Source organism: Neoarius graeffei, chromosome 13 (assembly GCF_027579695.1).
Source record: "Neoarius graeffei isolate fNeoGra1 chromosome 13, fNeoGra1.pri, whole genome shotgun sequence".
Taxonomy (NCBI): Eukaryota; Metazoa; Chordata; class Actinopteri; order Siluriformes; family Ariidae; genus Neoarius; species Neoarius graeffei.
Genome location: NC_083581.1, coordinates 29,333,184 through 29,351,212, shown reverse-complemented (window position 1 = coordinate 29,351,212; position 18,029 = coordinate 29,333,184). Strand labels below are relative to the sequence as shown.

General features: G+C 43.1%; 1 protein-coding gene across 2 annotated transcripts in view; it reads left to right on the top strand.

Annotated features, from left to right (window-relative positions):
- The window catches only part of magi3a (membrane associated guanylate kinase, WW and PDZ domain containing 3a), a 439,861-nt gene that overhangs the window by 348,243 nt on the left and 73,589 nt on the right, over positions 1-18,029 (top strand). Inside the window, exon 9 of one of the 2 annotated variants that reach the window (XM_060937472.1) lies at positions 4,784-4,972. In XM_060937472.1, the coding sequence (XP_060793455.1) occupies positions 4,784-4,972 (189 nt within the window). Of the gene's footprint in view, positions 1-4,780; positions 4,973-18,029 lie in introns of both variants that reach the window. The other variant, XM_060937471.1, reaches the window with a different exon arrangement.

Below are 18,029 nucleotides of genomic sequence, written 5' to 3'. Positions count from 1 at the left end.
CATCCATCCATCCATCCATCCATCCATCCATCCATCCATCCATCCATCCATCCATCCATCCATCCATCCATCCATCCATCCATCCATCCATCCATCCATCCATCCATCCATCGTCTGACCAGTAAAACTGATTCTGATCCCAACAACCATCCACTGAGCTGCCCATCCATATATCCCACCCATGTGTCCAAATCACCAAACATCCAGCCATCCAATCACCCACCCACCCAATATATATTTGTGTAACAATAACTTTATTTCCGCTCAAGATGTTTTTCCCCCCTATCAAGGATGAACTCTATTACATACAGATTACAGAATGCAAAGAATCTTATTTTAAAGTCAAAAGTTTAAGTCCATTTTAGAGCGTATTCAACAGACGTGGCCTCAGTCGGTTCACTCTATTCCAGTGTAGCTCTGCTGGATTGTAATGGATTATCAGGCTGCATTTAAACCCAGCTACATTTGCCAGGCTTGGGAAACAGCAGTATAACTGTTAAACTGTTAATCACCCTGTTTGCTGCACTAGAGCCACTGACGTCTCACTATACTCTCACTTAATGGCTTTGTTGTTTTGATTTGTGCTGTTATGACAAGATGCCTCATATGCGCGCACACACACACACACACACACACTAGTTTCACACTGACATCTTTAATTACACAGTGACATTTTATAATCAGCTCGCCTTGAGATAGACACACTCATTCTCTTTGTGATGAGTTAATCAAGTAGATGTAAACGTCATTCCGTCCCTCTATTGACTTTGACATGCTCACACACGCGTGCACTCTCAGGCCCAGAATCCACATGCTTAAAATAGTTACTTAAACATTAGTGCTTGAATATTAATTACGCTTTAATTTTATACTGCTACAGAACATTAGCACTGTACATCATCTTATTTATGATGCATATCTAAGATAATAGTTATATAATGGATCAAGACAGAAAATAAATAAATAAAACACTTATTGAAGATGAAATAATAAATTAAAATAGAATACATGCCATAAATGACATGCAGCTGAGCCTTTTTTCCTGCTTTCAAGTGACATGAGTCATTCCATCAAAAAGGTTTAGGAAATAAGTGTTTCGGAAATATCAGCGTTACTACTTTTTCAGGTTCACAACTGGTCAACGATTCATGATGCTGCACTTCACAACTTGTTGACAATGATGCTTTTAGTAGCAGGATCAAAATGTTGACCCCGTTAAGGGTCACCTCGAGTGGTGTGTGCTCGTTCTCCGTTCTCCTTTATTTCTCAGACTTGGTTCAGTGCGAGTTCATCGCTGCCTGTGTGTGTGTGTCTGTATGCGTGTGTGCACATGATCTCAGCATTTGTCCATTACAAGAGACAAAAATGAGCAATCCTTCCCAAAAGAAATGGAATGCACGCTCTATAAATCATGATCACTCTCAAATGCTTATCTGTAATGATTAATATTGCATATCGTTTTCCGCTGAATGGTTTTGCCGAGACTGTTTGAAGAACGGATGAGTTTTGGCATTCAGCATGTTGATGTAGACACCAGTTTATTTCACACTCCGACTGGCTATCAGCCAAACCTGCTGGCCAGCACACTCGTATTAAATTAAGATGTTCAGCCAGCCATTACTTGGCGTGTCGGCGTTTTGTAATAAATCCGACGTTATTCCGTCCACGAAAGTCAGTTCAGAGCACGAGTGAGAGCGGGTTATGATATTAAACGATAAGGCTAAAAAAAAACCTGACAATAAAACTGTAATTAACATGAGAACTCGTTGTAGGCATACAAATTACGTGAGGCAAACTATTATATGTACACGCACAGTGCTCTTCAGAATTATTGGCACCCTTCCTAAAAATAATAGAATAAATAATATTCACTGAAGGTGTAGTGCATACCGGTGAATAATAACCGAGATAAAGTCAAACTAAAACTAAATTAGCAAGGGCGGCTGGTGCATAAGGGCGATTGGGCGACGCACTGCCAAAACGAAAAAAAAAAAAGGTTTTTTTTCTTTTTTTAAAACAAACTTTCACCAGCTGTAATGGTTAGCGCTGTCGCCTCACAGCAAGAAGGTCCGGGTTCGAGCCCCGTGGCCGGCGAGGGCCTTTCTGTGTGGAGTTTGCGAAGTGAACCCGGTGCACTTTTTGTTCACAATGCGCAGATTAGGCGAACCGTACCGTTGATTTTTAGCAAACCGTACTGAGACCACCTCCTGAGGTGGTCTCAGTTCGGTTCGCTTTAAAGGGGTCTGGGTACGGTTGGAGTGTTCACATATATGCGCAAAAAATGCTGAGTCATCGATCTGAGTTTGGTTCGATGGCTGAAAGGGACCAAGTGTGAAAACACCCTAAGGTTCCTGCTCTTGGCTGCAGGAGTGGAACCCGATGTGCTCTTCTGTTTTCTGTTGCATGCTGAGATGCTTTTCTGCTCACCACGGTTGTAAAGCGTGATTATATGAGTTACTATATCCTTCCTGGCAGGAAAAAAAAAAAAAGCTCGATCCAAGCTGTCCATTTTCCTCTGACCCTCTTTTATCGAAAAGGCGTTTGTTTCCACCCACAGAACTGTCGCTCAACGTTTGTTTGTTTTTCGCACCATTCTGTCAACTCTAGAGACTGTTGTGTGTGAAAACCCCAGGAGATCAGCAGTTTCTGAAACACTCAAACCAGTCCATCTGGCTCAAACCGACTAGCCTGGGCCCGCCCATCCTAAGCGTGACGCAACACGAGGGCCTGTTGCGAGCTTAGTCTGGCCAGGCAAGCTATCTACAGCTCTTCCAAGCTCCCGAAAAATCGGGAACCAATCAACTTTGAGCATCTCCAACGGCCCTGGGTAGAGGCGTGTTCAAGGCACTGACGTAGTAGAACTGCGACCGGAAGCCATAGATTGTTTACAGAATCTATGCCGGAAGCGCTTCATTCACTAGAAACATTACGAACATGGAGCAAGTTCTCATTGAAAACGGAGCAAAGAGCAGCCCTGGAGGTATTTATTGAAAGGAAGGACGTTTTCGCCTTGCTCCCGACCGGCTTCGGTAAGAGTTTAATCTACCAGTTAGCCCCGTCGCGTCACATACGTCAGAGGAAAGAGTGATGTGATTGGTTTAAGCTTCGTCACAGGCTTTTCTGGCTTCGACCAGTAGCAAACTGAGGCATTTCAGGGAGGCGGGTCAACCACGGGCTCTGGGAAACGGTTGGGCTTAATATCTTGGCCAGACCAATAGCTCGTAGAGCTTTGCAGTCGCGTTAGCCAGACTACAAACCGACACCCACGCCACAGTGAAAGAAAGTCAGACTTTGAGATCAGTTTTTCCCATCCGGATGTTTGCTTTGAGTGAACGTTTAATGTTTGAAGCCCTTGATTTGTATCTGCATGATTTGTACGCATTGTGCTGCTGTCAAGGGATCGGCTACTGAATAAAACTGACAGCAGGTGGATGTATGGGTGTTGCTAATAAAGTGGCCGGTGAGTGTCAGGAGAAGTGATTCGACATTACTAGAGCTCAGTCGGTTGTTACATTGTGCCTGCGCTGCCCCAACTATTTACAGCGGTATTGCACCATACACACTCAGTGTTGCATTTTTAACATTTTTTTTTTTTAAATAATTGATGTACACGATAGCCACCTCGCCAGGATAAACCTTGGCTTGGCATTTGGTTTGCCTCAGTTGTTGTTCTTTGCGGAATCAGAGGATTTCCCGTTCACATAAAGTACCAAAGAACTCTTAATGCCATGACTCGATTAATCCCTTTCTGCTGTCTACATTCAAAGGTTCGTCTAGATTCTAGAGAGGAAAAACCAAAGAACCTTCAAGGTTATTTGTTTTAACCTCAGGGTACGATGAGCTCCAAACACGAAGGCGTGGTTTTCAGTTTAAGACGACTCGTGACGACAATAACGACAGCAGTGTGTTTTTCACATCATCGCCTTCCAGCTTTACAGAGACGGATATGCCCCAGAATAGCTGGCATGACCTCATCGTCATGAAATATCTGTCGCTTTTAATCCCAGCCGCTGTGTCATTACGCACACGAGTAACCACATGTCCAGTCTAACCCCGGGCCAGGGTGCAAGATTTCACTGGCGTAATCTCAGACTGTATGTTGGAGATATGACCTCAAACTCACACTATAGTCACATGGTAAATACAGTCGTATCTAAACAATTAGATAATTATAAAATGATTGTATTCGGTGATGTTGGAGCGTAATTGAGATAACCGAATACAGACACGATAACAGTGAGACATGTCTGTCATTAGATTTTTTCCAGACGCCTCGCGTGCCTGCTCCTTTTTGCATCAGAGCAGTGTAGGGCTGTGTTCAGAGTCTGAAATATCCACCTACACACTAACAAGCTGGAGCACCTTCCTAAGACCCCGCCAATGCAGCACTGGTTCAATAAATCTCCGAAGAGCAAAGTGTCATTACCAAAAGCCATTACAGTATTTATTTAGCAGTCATTAATTAACGGTGATTAAGCTGAGCAGAACTATTCATACGCTGGTAATTAGTGATCAGGATGGAATAATGACTTTAATCGACTCTGATATCTACAGTCCTCCCACATTCTGCATCTTTTTTGCTGTGTGTATGCGTTGTGTATCTGTCTTTTCTCTCACTTGCATCGTCTGTGTGATTGTATCTCAGTTTTTCCTCTCTCTCCTCCTTGCCGTGTCTTTTCTAGGTCATAATTCTACCATGTTTCTCTGTACGTGTCTCACTATCTTCCTCCTGCTTGCACTGTTTTCTGTGCCTTGACCTTTGTCTCTCTCTCTCTCTTAGAAGATGGCTCTCTGAGGAGTTTCACACGTGACCCATCGCAGCTACACGGGACGATGTTGCGCACAGCCCTGAGGAAGAGCACACACGGTTTCGGCTTCACCATCATCGGCGGAGACAGACCGGACGAGTTCCTGCAGGTGAAGAACGTGCTGAGGGACGGCCCTGCGGCGCAGGACAAGAAGATCGCCCCTGGTGGGTTCGCTTTATCACAAACAACCCGCCGCTCCGAAACATTCCACCGTAGCTGTATCCGACATGAAAAACGACACGACTCCTTTGAGTCAGCTGTCACCTGTGTAGTTAACCCTTTGGGGTCAAGAGCTTTGCCGGTGAAGCTCGGCAGGTTTAGAATGAGTAGGTCATGTATTTAGATAAATATCTCGGAGTTTTTAATCATACAAGCATAATAAACATATTGACAAACTTTATACTTTACACTTTCCTATGTGCCCACTGCCAAATCATATAGTTTTTAAATTACCTAAATTAGATGAAACATGAAACTTGTCACCGTACTCATGCCCTTTTTCCACCAAAGCAGTTCCAGGGCTGGTTCGGGGCCAGTGCTTAGTTTGGAACCGGGTTTTCTGTTTCCACTGACAAAGAACTGGCTCTGGGGACAGAAAAACCGGTTCCAGGCTAGCACCAACTCTTTGCTGGGCCAGAGGAAAGAACCGCTTATGTCAGCGGGGGGGCGGAGTTGCTAAGACCAACAACAATAACAAGACCGCAAAACGTCGCCATTTTTAAGCGACGAGAAGCAGCAGCTGTACAAATACGAAATCATACATTATTATTGTTGTTGCTGCTGCTGCTTCTTCCGTGTTGTTTTTGCTTCAATATTCGCGCCAAGGTTTATGCAAACGTAGCGACGTAACTGACGTATACAGCGACGTAATGACGTGTCTCCCCTTAGCACCGCGAGCTATGGAAAAGCAAACTGGTTCTCAGCTGGCTCGCAAGTTGAACGAGTTGTGAACCAGCACCGGCCCCGAACCAGCCCTGGAACTGATTTGGTGGAAAAGGGGTATCAGTCACACATGAGTTGGAGTGCTGAGAGCCCACTTACACACTCATAAAAGACTGTTCACATGGTAACTTCATGATAATCACTTTCACTCTTTCGGTTTCGATTGGTTTCTCTTTCGCCGTGGGAACGCCCCCCATAAACAAGATAAAATCTGTCAGCCATAGTTCAGGCTACCTGTTTGGAGGTAAAACTTCTTCTTACGAGATGGCACGTGGATTTGCGAGATGGCGCTTCGGATGATTCAGGACAGCGAATCGATTCAATCTCGAGAACTGTGACGCTGATTATGAGCGGTCTCATTTTGAACTTTGACTCGATCCAGCCAAAGACTAACTCGAGTAAGTGTAAATGTTTCTTCTATTTCTGATGAGCAGATCGGTTGATATGCGTGCGCTGTAGTGCATACATAGGAAAAAATCACTGAGCGTTTTTTCCAGAGTTAAAATATTTTCCTCAAAAATATTTACCTTTGCTCAGTTTTGAGTTTAGAGAGTAAAATTTGGAGTTGGAGTGGGCGCAAATTTACACAGTAATTGTGTAACAGAGTTGGTTGTGGCTCTGAACCGAGTAAAATAGTGCAAGAGTTAATTTCAAGACATACTGAATAGAGTCAAATACCAGATAAATGAAGCTGTTGTAAAAAGCAGTTTAGAACTGTTGGAATGTGTGAAAAAACATGACCTTACCCATTGGGACTTGACCTGATGGGATTAAGAGTTGGCAGTGGGACGGGTTTTCACTCTTCTCATTGAATGGAATGGAAATTTTTACCCTTCTCATTGAATACCCCTCTCACTGCCAACCTTTTATCCCAAAACAATAGGACAGACTTTTTTATGGCTGGTTAATTGTCCATATCAATGGAGCAGATTTAAGTTTTTGTGCTTGGTACATTCCTCAGACTGAACAGAATCCCCTTACGTGATCAAAACGGTTCATCACAATGGGTAAGGTCATGTTGTTTTCACACATTTCAACATAGTTCTCAAACTGCTTTTTACAACATCTTCATTTATCTGTTTTTATCTTTTATGTATTTATTTTTTTTAAGTACAGTCATTACATACAGACTGCATGGATATTATTGTAGCTGAACTTGTGGTGAATACAAAAAAAGTCATATGACTTTGAAAATACTGCTTAGATTTGTTGAAATTGACGACAAAATCAGAATATGCGAAAATCATTAGAGTGCCAGAAAATACCTTCAGACCCCAGAGGGTTAAATACAACCGAGTAAGCGATAAAACATGACAGGATGGACTGCGATAGGAAAATAATCAGTGTAACATGGCCTGACTTAAAGATGAGTGACGACTACCACTGGGAAGTTGATTATTTTCCAATAACAGCTTGTCTTTTTATTATTGTGTCCTCTTGTAACTCAGCAAATTTTTGCTGAATACAGTTTTTATTTAATTCATTTTTATCGGTTTATCGTTACATTTAATGTTGTTGAATGTCCATAGAAACAGATTGATTTCGTGTGATCACTGACATTATAGCAGCTATAAACTAACTTGTTTCCACTATTTTTTTCCTCTCGAAAGACCAGAAAAAAAAATGCATCTTGTGCAAAGCGTTCTGCCCGGAAGGTTTAACATCAGTATTACAGCTTGACCTCAGACTGACATTGGAGACTCCTTCTAAAAGGAGATGCGACATAAACGTCTCGTCATAGAAAACAACCATTTCTGCAGTTACGCATGTTGAAAAACCAGTTTGTCTGAAGCATTGGTTGAATTAGAATATAAACACAATTAATGCTGCTGTTATTGAAAAGGAAGCGTCTCCTGACCAATCAGAATCGAGAATCCGACATTACGGTAGAACAAAGGCAACTGCTTAACGACTACAGTGGACCCAGCTTCCTGTAAAATGTCACGAAAAAGTTAATCTGTTAAATATGTAGCTATACGGCTTAACTCTTATTCCAAATAGATATTTTGTGCTAGAAAGTGCTCGGCTTTACAGCTAGTTCATTCAGCAGTTATTTCTCACTGGTCGTCATAATCTGATCACATGATTCCCCCCCCCCCCCCCCCCCCCCCCAAAATAGAAGCCTGTGGAAGCATAACCTATTGAAAACCCATTGATGCTCAGCGACTCTGTAGTTTAATGCCACTACGGGATATCTATTGGAAAATATGCTTTAAAAATGTAATTTCTGGATGCCTGGCTTCACTGGGGGTCTCTGGAGAGTCGCTGACAGTAAGGCAGGACTGGGTGTTGGGCTTCTGTATGATGATTGGAGGAACTCTCAAATCTCCTTTGAATGTCATGTGACTGACAGCGTTTTAAAATTATACGTCGCATCAGTCGGAGGGATTCAAGCTCAGTCCATGCGGTGTGTTGGCAAGTGAAGTCGTGAGCCTAGCTGCTGCTCATTCTCGTTCTTTTCCTACCAATATACAGTTCCTATTTCCACTTGCACATACTGTAAATAAAATCATAAATACTGTATAGTGTTCATGAGTTTGTTACTTGCTTTCGTTTCAGTTCAGCAAAGGCTGTTTATATTAAGCCAGGCAACAGAGGGGAAATCTAGCCAGCTAGCTACAGTGGTGCTTGAAAGTTTGCGAACCCTTCAGAATGTTCTATATTTCTGCATAAATATGACCTAAAACATCAGATTTTCATACAAGTCCTAAAAGCAGATAAAGAGAGCAGAGTTAAACAAATGAGACAAAAATATTGCACTTGGTCATTTATTTATTGAGGAAAATGATCCAATATTACATATCTGTGAGTGGCAAAAGGATGTGAACCTCTAGGATTAGCAGTTAATTTGAAGGTGAAATTCGAGTCAGGTGTTTTCAATCAATGGGATGACAATCAGGTGTGAGTGGGCACCCTGTTTTATTTAAAGAACAGGGATCTATCAAAGTCCGATCTTCACAACACGTTTGTGGAAGTGTATCATGGCACGAACAAAGGAGATTTCTGAGGACCTCAGAAAAAGCGTTGTTGATGCTCATCAGGCTGGAAAAGGTTACAAAACCATCTCTAAAGAGTTTGGACTCCACCAATCCACAGTCAGACAGATTGTGTACAAATGGAGGAAATTCAAGACCATTGATACCCTCCCCAGGAGTGGTCGACCAACAAAGATCACTCCAAGAGCAAGGCGTGTAATAGTCGGCGAGGTCACAAAGGACCCCAAGGTAACTTCTAAGCAACTGAAGGCCTCTCTCACATTGGCTAATGTTCATGAGTCCACCATCAGGAGAACACTGAACAACAATGGTGTGCATGGCAGGGTTGCAAGGAGAAAGCCACTGCTCTCCAAAAAGAACGTTGCTGCTCGTCTGCAGTTTGCTAAAGATCACATGGACAAGCCAGAAGGCTATTGGAAATAGGGATGGCAAAAACTAAAAAAAAATCTTGACTGACCACCGAGCCTCATTTAGCCGGTTAAAGTCGGTTAACCTATGAGTTTAAACAGGGATGCAAACGGCGCGCCTTTTAGCGGATGCCGCCTTTTTCACGGCTGAATCGTGCAAAGATCTGATTTTTTTTTTTTTTTTAGGGGGGGGCGTTGGAGTGTCTGAATAATTTCATCAGAGTAAATTCTGTATGCTCAAAGGAAAGCAATCGGATCTGCACGATTCAGCCGTGAAAAAGTCGGCATCTGCGCCTTTAGTTTGTGTGGAGAGATATGATCTGCAATAACATGCATTGTTGGCTACAGACCGAAACATACTTTCAGAATGCACTGGCCAAGGCAGGACTAAACTCCATGTGCCTTCTAATAACAATTTAAAAAAAAAAAACAGAATAGTAATTTGTAAGCTAAAAAGCCTGTGTCTACCCTTTTTTCTTTCGCCGAGTGGCAGCTGTGTTCAGCTGGGGCGGGACATGACTGAATGGGTGTTTCTGATTTGTTAGCTGTCTTTAACTGGGCCGGGAGGGCGGGGCATGACTGAATGGGTGTTTCTGATTCGTCAGCTGTCGTCGTTACACCGCATGGCATGCCCCAAGCGTTTACAACACAGAATTCCAAGTCCTCTGCTCCAAAATCGGCAGCTTCAAAACGATTGATTTTTTTTTTTTTTTAACCGACAACCAAAAAAAAATTAACCGGTTGACGTTGATTCGGTCAACCACCGGTCAAACGGTCATCGGTTAACATCCCTAATTGGAAAACTGTTTTGTGGACGGATACTGAAAGCAAAGATTCACATCCTTTTGCCACTCACAGATATGTAATATTGGATCATTTTCCTCAATAAATAAATGACCAAGTATGATATTTTTGTCTCATTTGTTTAACTGGGTTCTCTTTATCTACTTTTAGGACTTTGTGTGAAAATCTGATGTTTTAGGTCATATTTATGCAGAAATATAGAAAATTCTAAACGGTTCACAAACTTTCAAGCACCACTGTTAGCTGTACAAAATGGCAAACGTTGCTCATGTCGTCGACCTGATTTTGATGCTCTTCCTTATGAGGAGAGGCTCAAAATTAAACAACAGATCACTGACAATCGCTCATTTCAGCTGTCTCAGTATGACCGAGTAAACTGGTTTGATGAAGAGAATATACTGTTGTTCTCGTCTCTGAATGAGACCGTCCCAGAGATGGATTGTTGGGTCAAAACTAGGTTTTGGAGATTTGGCTGACTTTGACAGGCGTACAAAAGGCACGAGGAAAAACAAGGAACACTTAAGTTCATGTGCACGCTTAAGTTGATTTGGTAGAGTCAGAGTAGAACATGGCAGAATTCCTAAATAAATAACAATAAATCGACAAATAATCATCTCATCTCATTATCTCTAGCCGCTTTATCCTGTTCTACAGGGTCGCAGGCGAGCTGGAGCCTATCCCAGCTGACTACGGGCGAAAGGCGGGGTACACCCTGGACAAGTCGCCAGGTCATCACAGGGCTGACACATAGACACAGACAACCATTCACACTCACATTCACACCTACGGTCAATTTAGAGTCACCAGTTAACCTAACCTGCATGTCTTTGGACTGTGGGGGAAACCGGAGCACCCGGAGGAAACCCACACGGACACGGGGAGAACATGCAAACTCCGCACAGAAAGGGCCACGGGGCTCGAACCCAGAACCTTCTTGCTGTGAGGCGACAGCGCTAATCACTATACCACCGTGCCGCCCGACAAACAATCAACTAATAACAAATAACTGAAAAATTTTATTATGTAGACTGAAAACTGAGCTTCCCCTTTTTCAAAGACCACCAGCCACCACTGCAGTAGGAAAAGCAAACCTGCTGATCTACCTTGCATTTATCCATCTGTCCATCCATTATCCGTAACCGCTTATCCTGTGCAGGGTCGCAGGCAAGCTGGAGCCTATCCCAGCTGACTATGGGCGAGAGGCGGGGTACACCCTGGACAAGTTGCCAGGTCATCACAGGGTTGACATAAACAACCATTCTCACACTCATTCACGCCTACGGTCAATTTAGAGCCACGAATTAGCCTAACCTGCGTGTCTTTGGACTGTGGGGGAAACCGGAGCACCCGGAGGAAACCCACACAGACACAGAAAGGCCCCCGTCGGCCCCTGGACTCGAACCCGGGACATTCTTGCTGTGAGGCGACAGTGTTAGCCACTACACCACCGTGCCATCCGAATTTATCCTTGAATGCAAGATTATATCAATTTATAAATAATTTAATGCTATAATACAAGTACTGAAATGTGTTGGTCTCGTACGGTAGTACAGCCTTTTCTCTTCCAGTAAAGAAATCGACCCTCATTAACAGAGTGTGGGATTGGGTGGGAAGAACAGCTCTGCGGATATCAGCAGTGTGCTGTCAGTGTCTCGGGTTCGTTTTTATTTTTTTCTCCATGTGCTTTTCCAGTCAGACACTCCGGCTGTGTGTGGTTGTGGAGTTGCTGGCCAGCAGCTTTGTCAATAACCCACCTGGGGTATCAAGCGCGGTCACAATAACAGTAATAATAGAAATCCGAAGCTGTGTGTGAGAGCACCAATGGAACTGGCATTACAGCAGAACTGCACTGGGCGATAATTGCACAGCGTTATTGTCAGAGTGTAAATGGATGTCTGTGCGCGCGCTTCCCCATAGGACATCAGGCCGTGCAGCTAATTGAAATAATTCAACTCAAATGTACAATTGACGCCACAACAAAGCTCGCTGCGTTCTATTAACTGACCACTGGAGAACTCCCATGTGGCTTTGCTCATAATGACAGGAAATCGGCCCGTTCTTTAAATACGGACTCGGCTCGTTTGGATTCGCTCGGGCTAGTTCTTCAGATCATTCGAAAAGCTTCTTCAAAAGGTTGAATTATTGATTCGGCGTGCATGACTGGTTATATTCATCTTTATCGTTATTATATTAATGCTCTCCTACGTTATCGTTCCTGTCGTAACACTTCATACACACAGGTGGACGCTCTGTAGTAATCTAACGTTAATAATAAAAGGGAGGGGAAAAAAACTATCTCTGACAAGCTTTCTGTTTGGAAACATCAAATGTTTAGTAGGTTTCGCCACATGGGGGGGCATCAGGACAGAGGAGTTTACACTTTAAGGATGTTTCTTTGAAACGTAACATGCTGGTTTTTTTTTTTTTTGTCTTAACTTCGAGAGAGACAAAAACATAGTGAATGAATGAATGTTTAACTGTTGTGATGTACAACCCCGATTCCAAAAAAGTTGGGACAAAGTACAAATTGTAAATAAAAACGGAATGCAATAATGTGGAAGTTTCAAAATTCCATATTTTATTCAGAATAGAACATAGATGACATATCAAATGTTTAAACTGAGAAAATGTATCATTTAAAGAGAGAAATTAGGTGATTTTAAATTTCATGACAACACCACATCTCAAAAAAGTTGGGACAAGGCCATGTTTCCCACTGTGAGACATCCCCTTTTCTCTTTACAACAGTCTGTAAACGTCTGGGGACTGAGGAGACAAGTTGCTCAAGTTTAGGGATAGGAATGTTAACCCATTCTTGTCTAATGTAGGATTCTAGTTGCTCAACTGTCTTAGGTCTTTTTTGTCGTATCTTCCGTTTTATGATGCGCCAAATGTTTTCTATGGGTGAAAGATCTGGACTGCAGGCTGGCCAGTTCAGTACCCGGACCCTTCTTCTACGCAGCCATGATGCTGTAATTGATGCAGTATGTGATTTGGCATTGTCATGTTGGAAAATGCAAGGTCTTCCCTGAAAGAGACATCGTCTGGATGGGAGCACATGCTGCTCTAGAACCTGGATATACCTTTCAGCATTTGGGCCTTTTCCACTACCCTTTTTCAGCTCACTTCAGCCCAACACGGCTCGCATTTTGACTACCTCAGAGCAGCACGACTGAGCTCACTTCAGCCTTACTCAGCACCCAAAACTCGCACGGTTTTGGAGTGGGGCTGAAGTGAGCTCAACCGAGCCGAGTGGGGCTAGGGGCGTGAGGAGACACTCCCCTGTGCACTGATTGGTGAGGAGGAGTGTCCTCACATGCCCACACACGCCCCGCGAGCACGCTGGGATCTGTAAACACCATAAACCCGGAAGAAGAAGAATTACGACAAAGAAGAAAATGATCAGAAAACTAGAAGATGGAAGACCAACCCAAGCGAGGAAAGGCCAGCCAGTTTATTGTTTACTATCCGGGTCGTGAGACTACCGCTTTAAAGGTCACTGATGTCACTGTTTGCGCCGCCTAACGACATCACGTGACGTCCACCCACTTTCGCTAACTCCACCCAATGTGTCCACCCACTTCCAGCCAGCACGGTTCAGCGAGGTTGTAGTCGAAATGCAACTCCAACAGCCCCACTCAGCACGGCACGGCTCAGCCCAACTCAGCGCGTTGGTAGTGGAAAAGCCCCATTTGATGGTGTCTTTCCAGATGTGTAAGCTGCCCATGCCACACGCACTCATGCAACCCCACACCATCAGAGATGCAGGCTTCTGAACTGAGCGCTGATAACAACTTGGGTCGTCCTTCTCCTCTTTGGTCCGAATGACACGGCGTCCCTGATTTCCATAAAGAACTTCAAATTTTGATTCGTCTGTCCATTTTAAATGAGCCTTGGCCCAGAGAAGACGTCTGCGCTTCTGGATCATGTTTAGATACGACTTCTTCTTTGAACTATAGAGTTTTAGCTGGCAACGGCGGATGGCACGGTGAATTGTGTTCACAGATAATGTTCTCTGGAAATATTCCTGAGCCCATTTTGTGATTTCCAATACAGAAGCATGCCTGTATGTGATGCAGTGCCGTCTAAGGGCCCGAAGATCACGGGCACCCGGTATGGTTTTCCGGCCTTGACCCTTACGCACAGAGATTCTTCCAGATTCTCTGAATCTTTTGATGATATTATGCACTGTAGATGATGATGTGTTCAAACTCTTTGCAATTTTACACTGTCGAACTCCTTTCTGATATTGCTCCACTATTTGTCGGTGCAGAATTAGGGGGATTGGTGATCCTCTTCCCATCTTTACTTCTGAGAGCCGCTGCCACTCCAAGATGCTCTTTTTACACCCAGTCATGTTAATGACCTATTGCCAGTTGACCTAATGAGTTGCAGTTTGGTCCTCCAGCTGTTCCTTTTTTGTACCTTTAACTTTTCCAGCCTCTTATTGCCCCGTCCCAACTTTTTTGAGATGTGTTGCTGTCATGAAATTTCAAATGAGCCAATATTTGGCATGAAATTTCAAAATGTCTCACTTTCGACATTTGATATGTTGTCTATGTTCTATTGTGAATACAATATCAGTTTTTGAGATTTGTAAATTATTGCATTCCGTTTTTATTTACAATTTGTACTTTGTAACAACTTTTTTGGAATCGGGGTTGTACAGTAAGTGAAAATGGGAATTAATTAGTTTAGCAGATGTTCCACGATATTAAATTAAATTGTAGAACAAGGCAGATTGAGGCGGGATTTGCTACAGAGGACTATGAGACTGTATTCAGTTATTTAGCACACAAGTCTTTTAGCACAAGTTCTAAAATCTCTTAGCACAACTCCGATATTCTTTAGCACAACTCTGGATTATGGTCACAATTGGGGAAAAAAAAAACGCATCTTGATCTAGGAAGGGGTTTATTACCTCCGCCAAGGAGGTTATGTTTTCGGTAGCGTTGGTTGGTTTGTTTGTTTGTCTGTTAGCAACATTACGGAAAAAGTAATGAACGGATTGCTCTGAAATTTTTTCCAGAGGTGTGGCTGGGCACAAGTAACAATCCATTAAATTTTGGCGGTGATCCGGATCACCTTCTGGATCCCAGATTTTTTTTAAAGGATTAATTTTTTCCGCATTGAAATGAATGGGCACGCGACGCAAAAAACAGATTTTTCCTTCTGTAGGCCAAACCGTAAGGTGTAAAGCCATGAAACTTGGTACACTGATAGAGGAGTGGACCCTGATTGATTTCATCAAGTTTCATGTTGGTACATCTCACGCTGTAGCGCCACCAACTGATCACAATCTTACATGCGTTCATGCACGTAACTTTTGATCCGTATGTCCGATTTTCATAAGTCTGGTGCCGTCAGAATCCTTGGAGCCAGACGATTCCAACACACCCTATGACGTCATTCTCCGCCTAATTAGATTTTCCGCGATTTTGAATTTTGTCCAAAGTGAAGGTAGAGTGACCCTGGCCGCATGTTTTGTCCGATCATCACGAAACTTGGCACACATGATCTCCAGTCCATACCTAATGAATATTATTCGTTTCGCTCTCATATGTTGAAGCGTTCGCCTGTGGCAGCCAATCAAAATCGATGGCGAAGCCACCAAACAGGAAGTGAGCTCATATCACGGAAACGCTTTGACGTATCAAGACCATGTTTAGTGGCATGACTTTGGACACCATCCAAACTACCCTCATCAAATATGGTGTCATTTGGCCACTAGGGGGCATCACAATTAGCAAAAATGTATTTTGGCTCATATCTCAGAAACGCTTTGACATATCAAGACCATATTTGTTGAGATGACTTTCGGCACCAGTTCATGTACCCTAATCAAGTTGGGTGTCATTTGGCCACTAGAGGGCACCACAATGAGCAAAAACGTGTTTTGGGTCATATCTCTTTATGGATTTAGAATTACATCTAAATTTTCATGTTAGTGATGCTCTGGGATGTCCCTGTAAAGAACCTTGTCAGCCTGTCATCTCCGTATGAAAATCCGCCTTGTGTCTTGGCCCAACTTTCACGTGTTGACAAACTTGTCGTGTGGGCGTGCGGTCACCTCTCTTGCCGGGCAGCCATGGCAGCGCACCTGAGCAAGCACACTTTCGCATTTTCTCTGGAAATGCATTCTAGTTATTATTATTACCTCCGCCAAGGAGGTTATGTTTTCAGTAGCGTTGGTTGGTTGGTTGGTTTGTTTGTTGGCTGGCTTGTCTGTTAGCAACATTACGGAAAAAGTAATGAACGGATTGCTCTGAAATTTTTTCCAGAGGTGTGGCTGGGCACAAGTAAAAATCCATTAAATTTTGGCGGTGATCCAGATCACCTTCTGGATCCCGGATTTTTTTTTAAAGGATTCTTGGCGGAGTTCTGCGCTCTGAGTGCTTTTCTAGTTATGATTGCTTAGGGACTGGAAGCTGGAATTTCTGCTGCTGTGCCTGCTAATGATCAGTTGTCGATACCTGAAACGTGGACTGAAAATCCGATTCTTTGGTGTTTTTGGATATTTGTATTTGAACCATAACAAACATTGAATTGAATTGTGATAACCTTCATAGATAGCTGCAGTCACTTTTGATCAGATCACAGATTCAACTGACTGTCACCTAAATTTACAGTCCAAGATTTTTTTTTTTTAATCCCCCGCTGGCTGAAAAGCCCGAAGGGGGATTATGTTCTGGCGATATCCATCCGTCCGTCCAACTTTGAGCGGTTCTTGACATATGTATGGATTGCTACAGTTGTGGATGGAACAGGGCTATTTTATTGACTATTTGTATGTTTATTATTTACTATTTGATCTCAAACACATTAAGAAGGTAAGAAACTCGTCCACTAATTAACTTTTGACGAGGTACCCCTGTTAATTGAAAAGCGTTCCAGGTGACTATCTCACGAAGCCGGTTAAGATGACGCCAGTGGTGTGCAAAGCGTCATCATGGTAAACGCTGGATGCGCTGAATGAAACTTCTGTTTGTTTACTACATAGTTCCATCTGTGATTTCATATTTTTGTGTTTTCAATTCAAAAATGCAGAAAGACCGATGAATGAGTCAGTAGAGTATGGGTGTACAAACTTATCCATCGTTGCCTGCTGGTGGGTCATTCTGGATCGTACCTTCTTATGTTTTTGTACCCGAGCTTGTTCGAATTGCTCATTGTGGTGAGGAAAGTAGGGACAGATGCAGATAGCGATCTCCATGTTGGTCTTTGAAGATGATGCGAGTCTCGGCTCAGCCGTGTTCTCACACAGGATACAGCGGAGACTAAAAGGAGCGTGCTATCCGCAAGTTGCATGTGCTAAGTGGAACTTTGTACAGGTTTCACAGGTTCTCGGTGTTTTGTGAGTCCTGATGGGCTTACACACTGCATTTATTGATGTTCACCAAGGTTCGCATCATTTATACACTGCTACAGGCGAGGTCTTTCAAATCCGCCTTTCTTGCCACGCTCCATCCTGTAGATTGTTATTGTACTACAGTTTTTAAGACTCTTATTCTGAGTGTAGGTGTAGTGTCCTTCCTTTGGCTCTGAAATGCTCTGGAAACTTTCAACGGGTAATCAGTGACGTGGTGGAAAGCTTGAAGTTGGCACTTGGGTAACGGTGAATAAATGAATAGAATTAGTCCTGGTTCTCAGACACTTGAGAAAATAAATACGTTATAGCGATTAGGGTCTGTAAAACTAGACCTTCAGAAATATAGCCTTCAAATTTTCCGACGTCTTGCCAAGTCAAGTTTATTTTTATAGCGCTTTTAACAACAGACATTGTCGCAAAGCAGCTTCACAGAAAATTAAAGACTTTTTAAACATGAGCTAATTTTATCCCCGATGAGCAATCTTGTGGCGACGGTGGCAAGGAAAAACTCCCTCAGACGACATGAGGAAGAAACCTCGAGAGGAACCAGACTCAAAAGGGAACCCATCCTCGTTTGGGTGTTAACAGACAACATGATTATAAATAACTCGCTTCTATAACAGTATCCTATAGAGTCACAAAGTATAACTGTGAAACCAGGAAATTTATTATAGTTTTAACATGAAGTCTGTTTTGTTGAGGT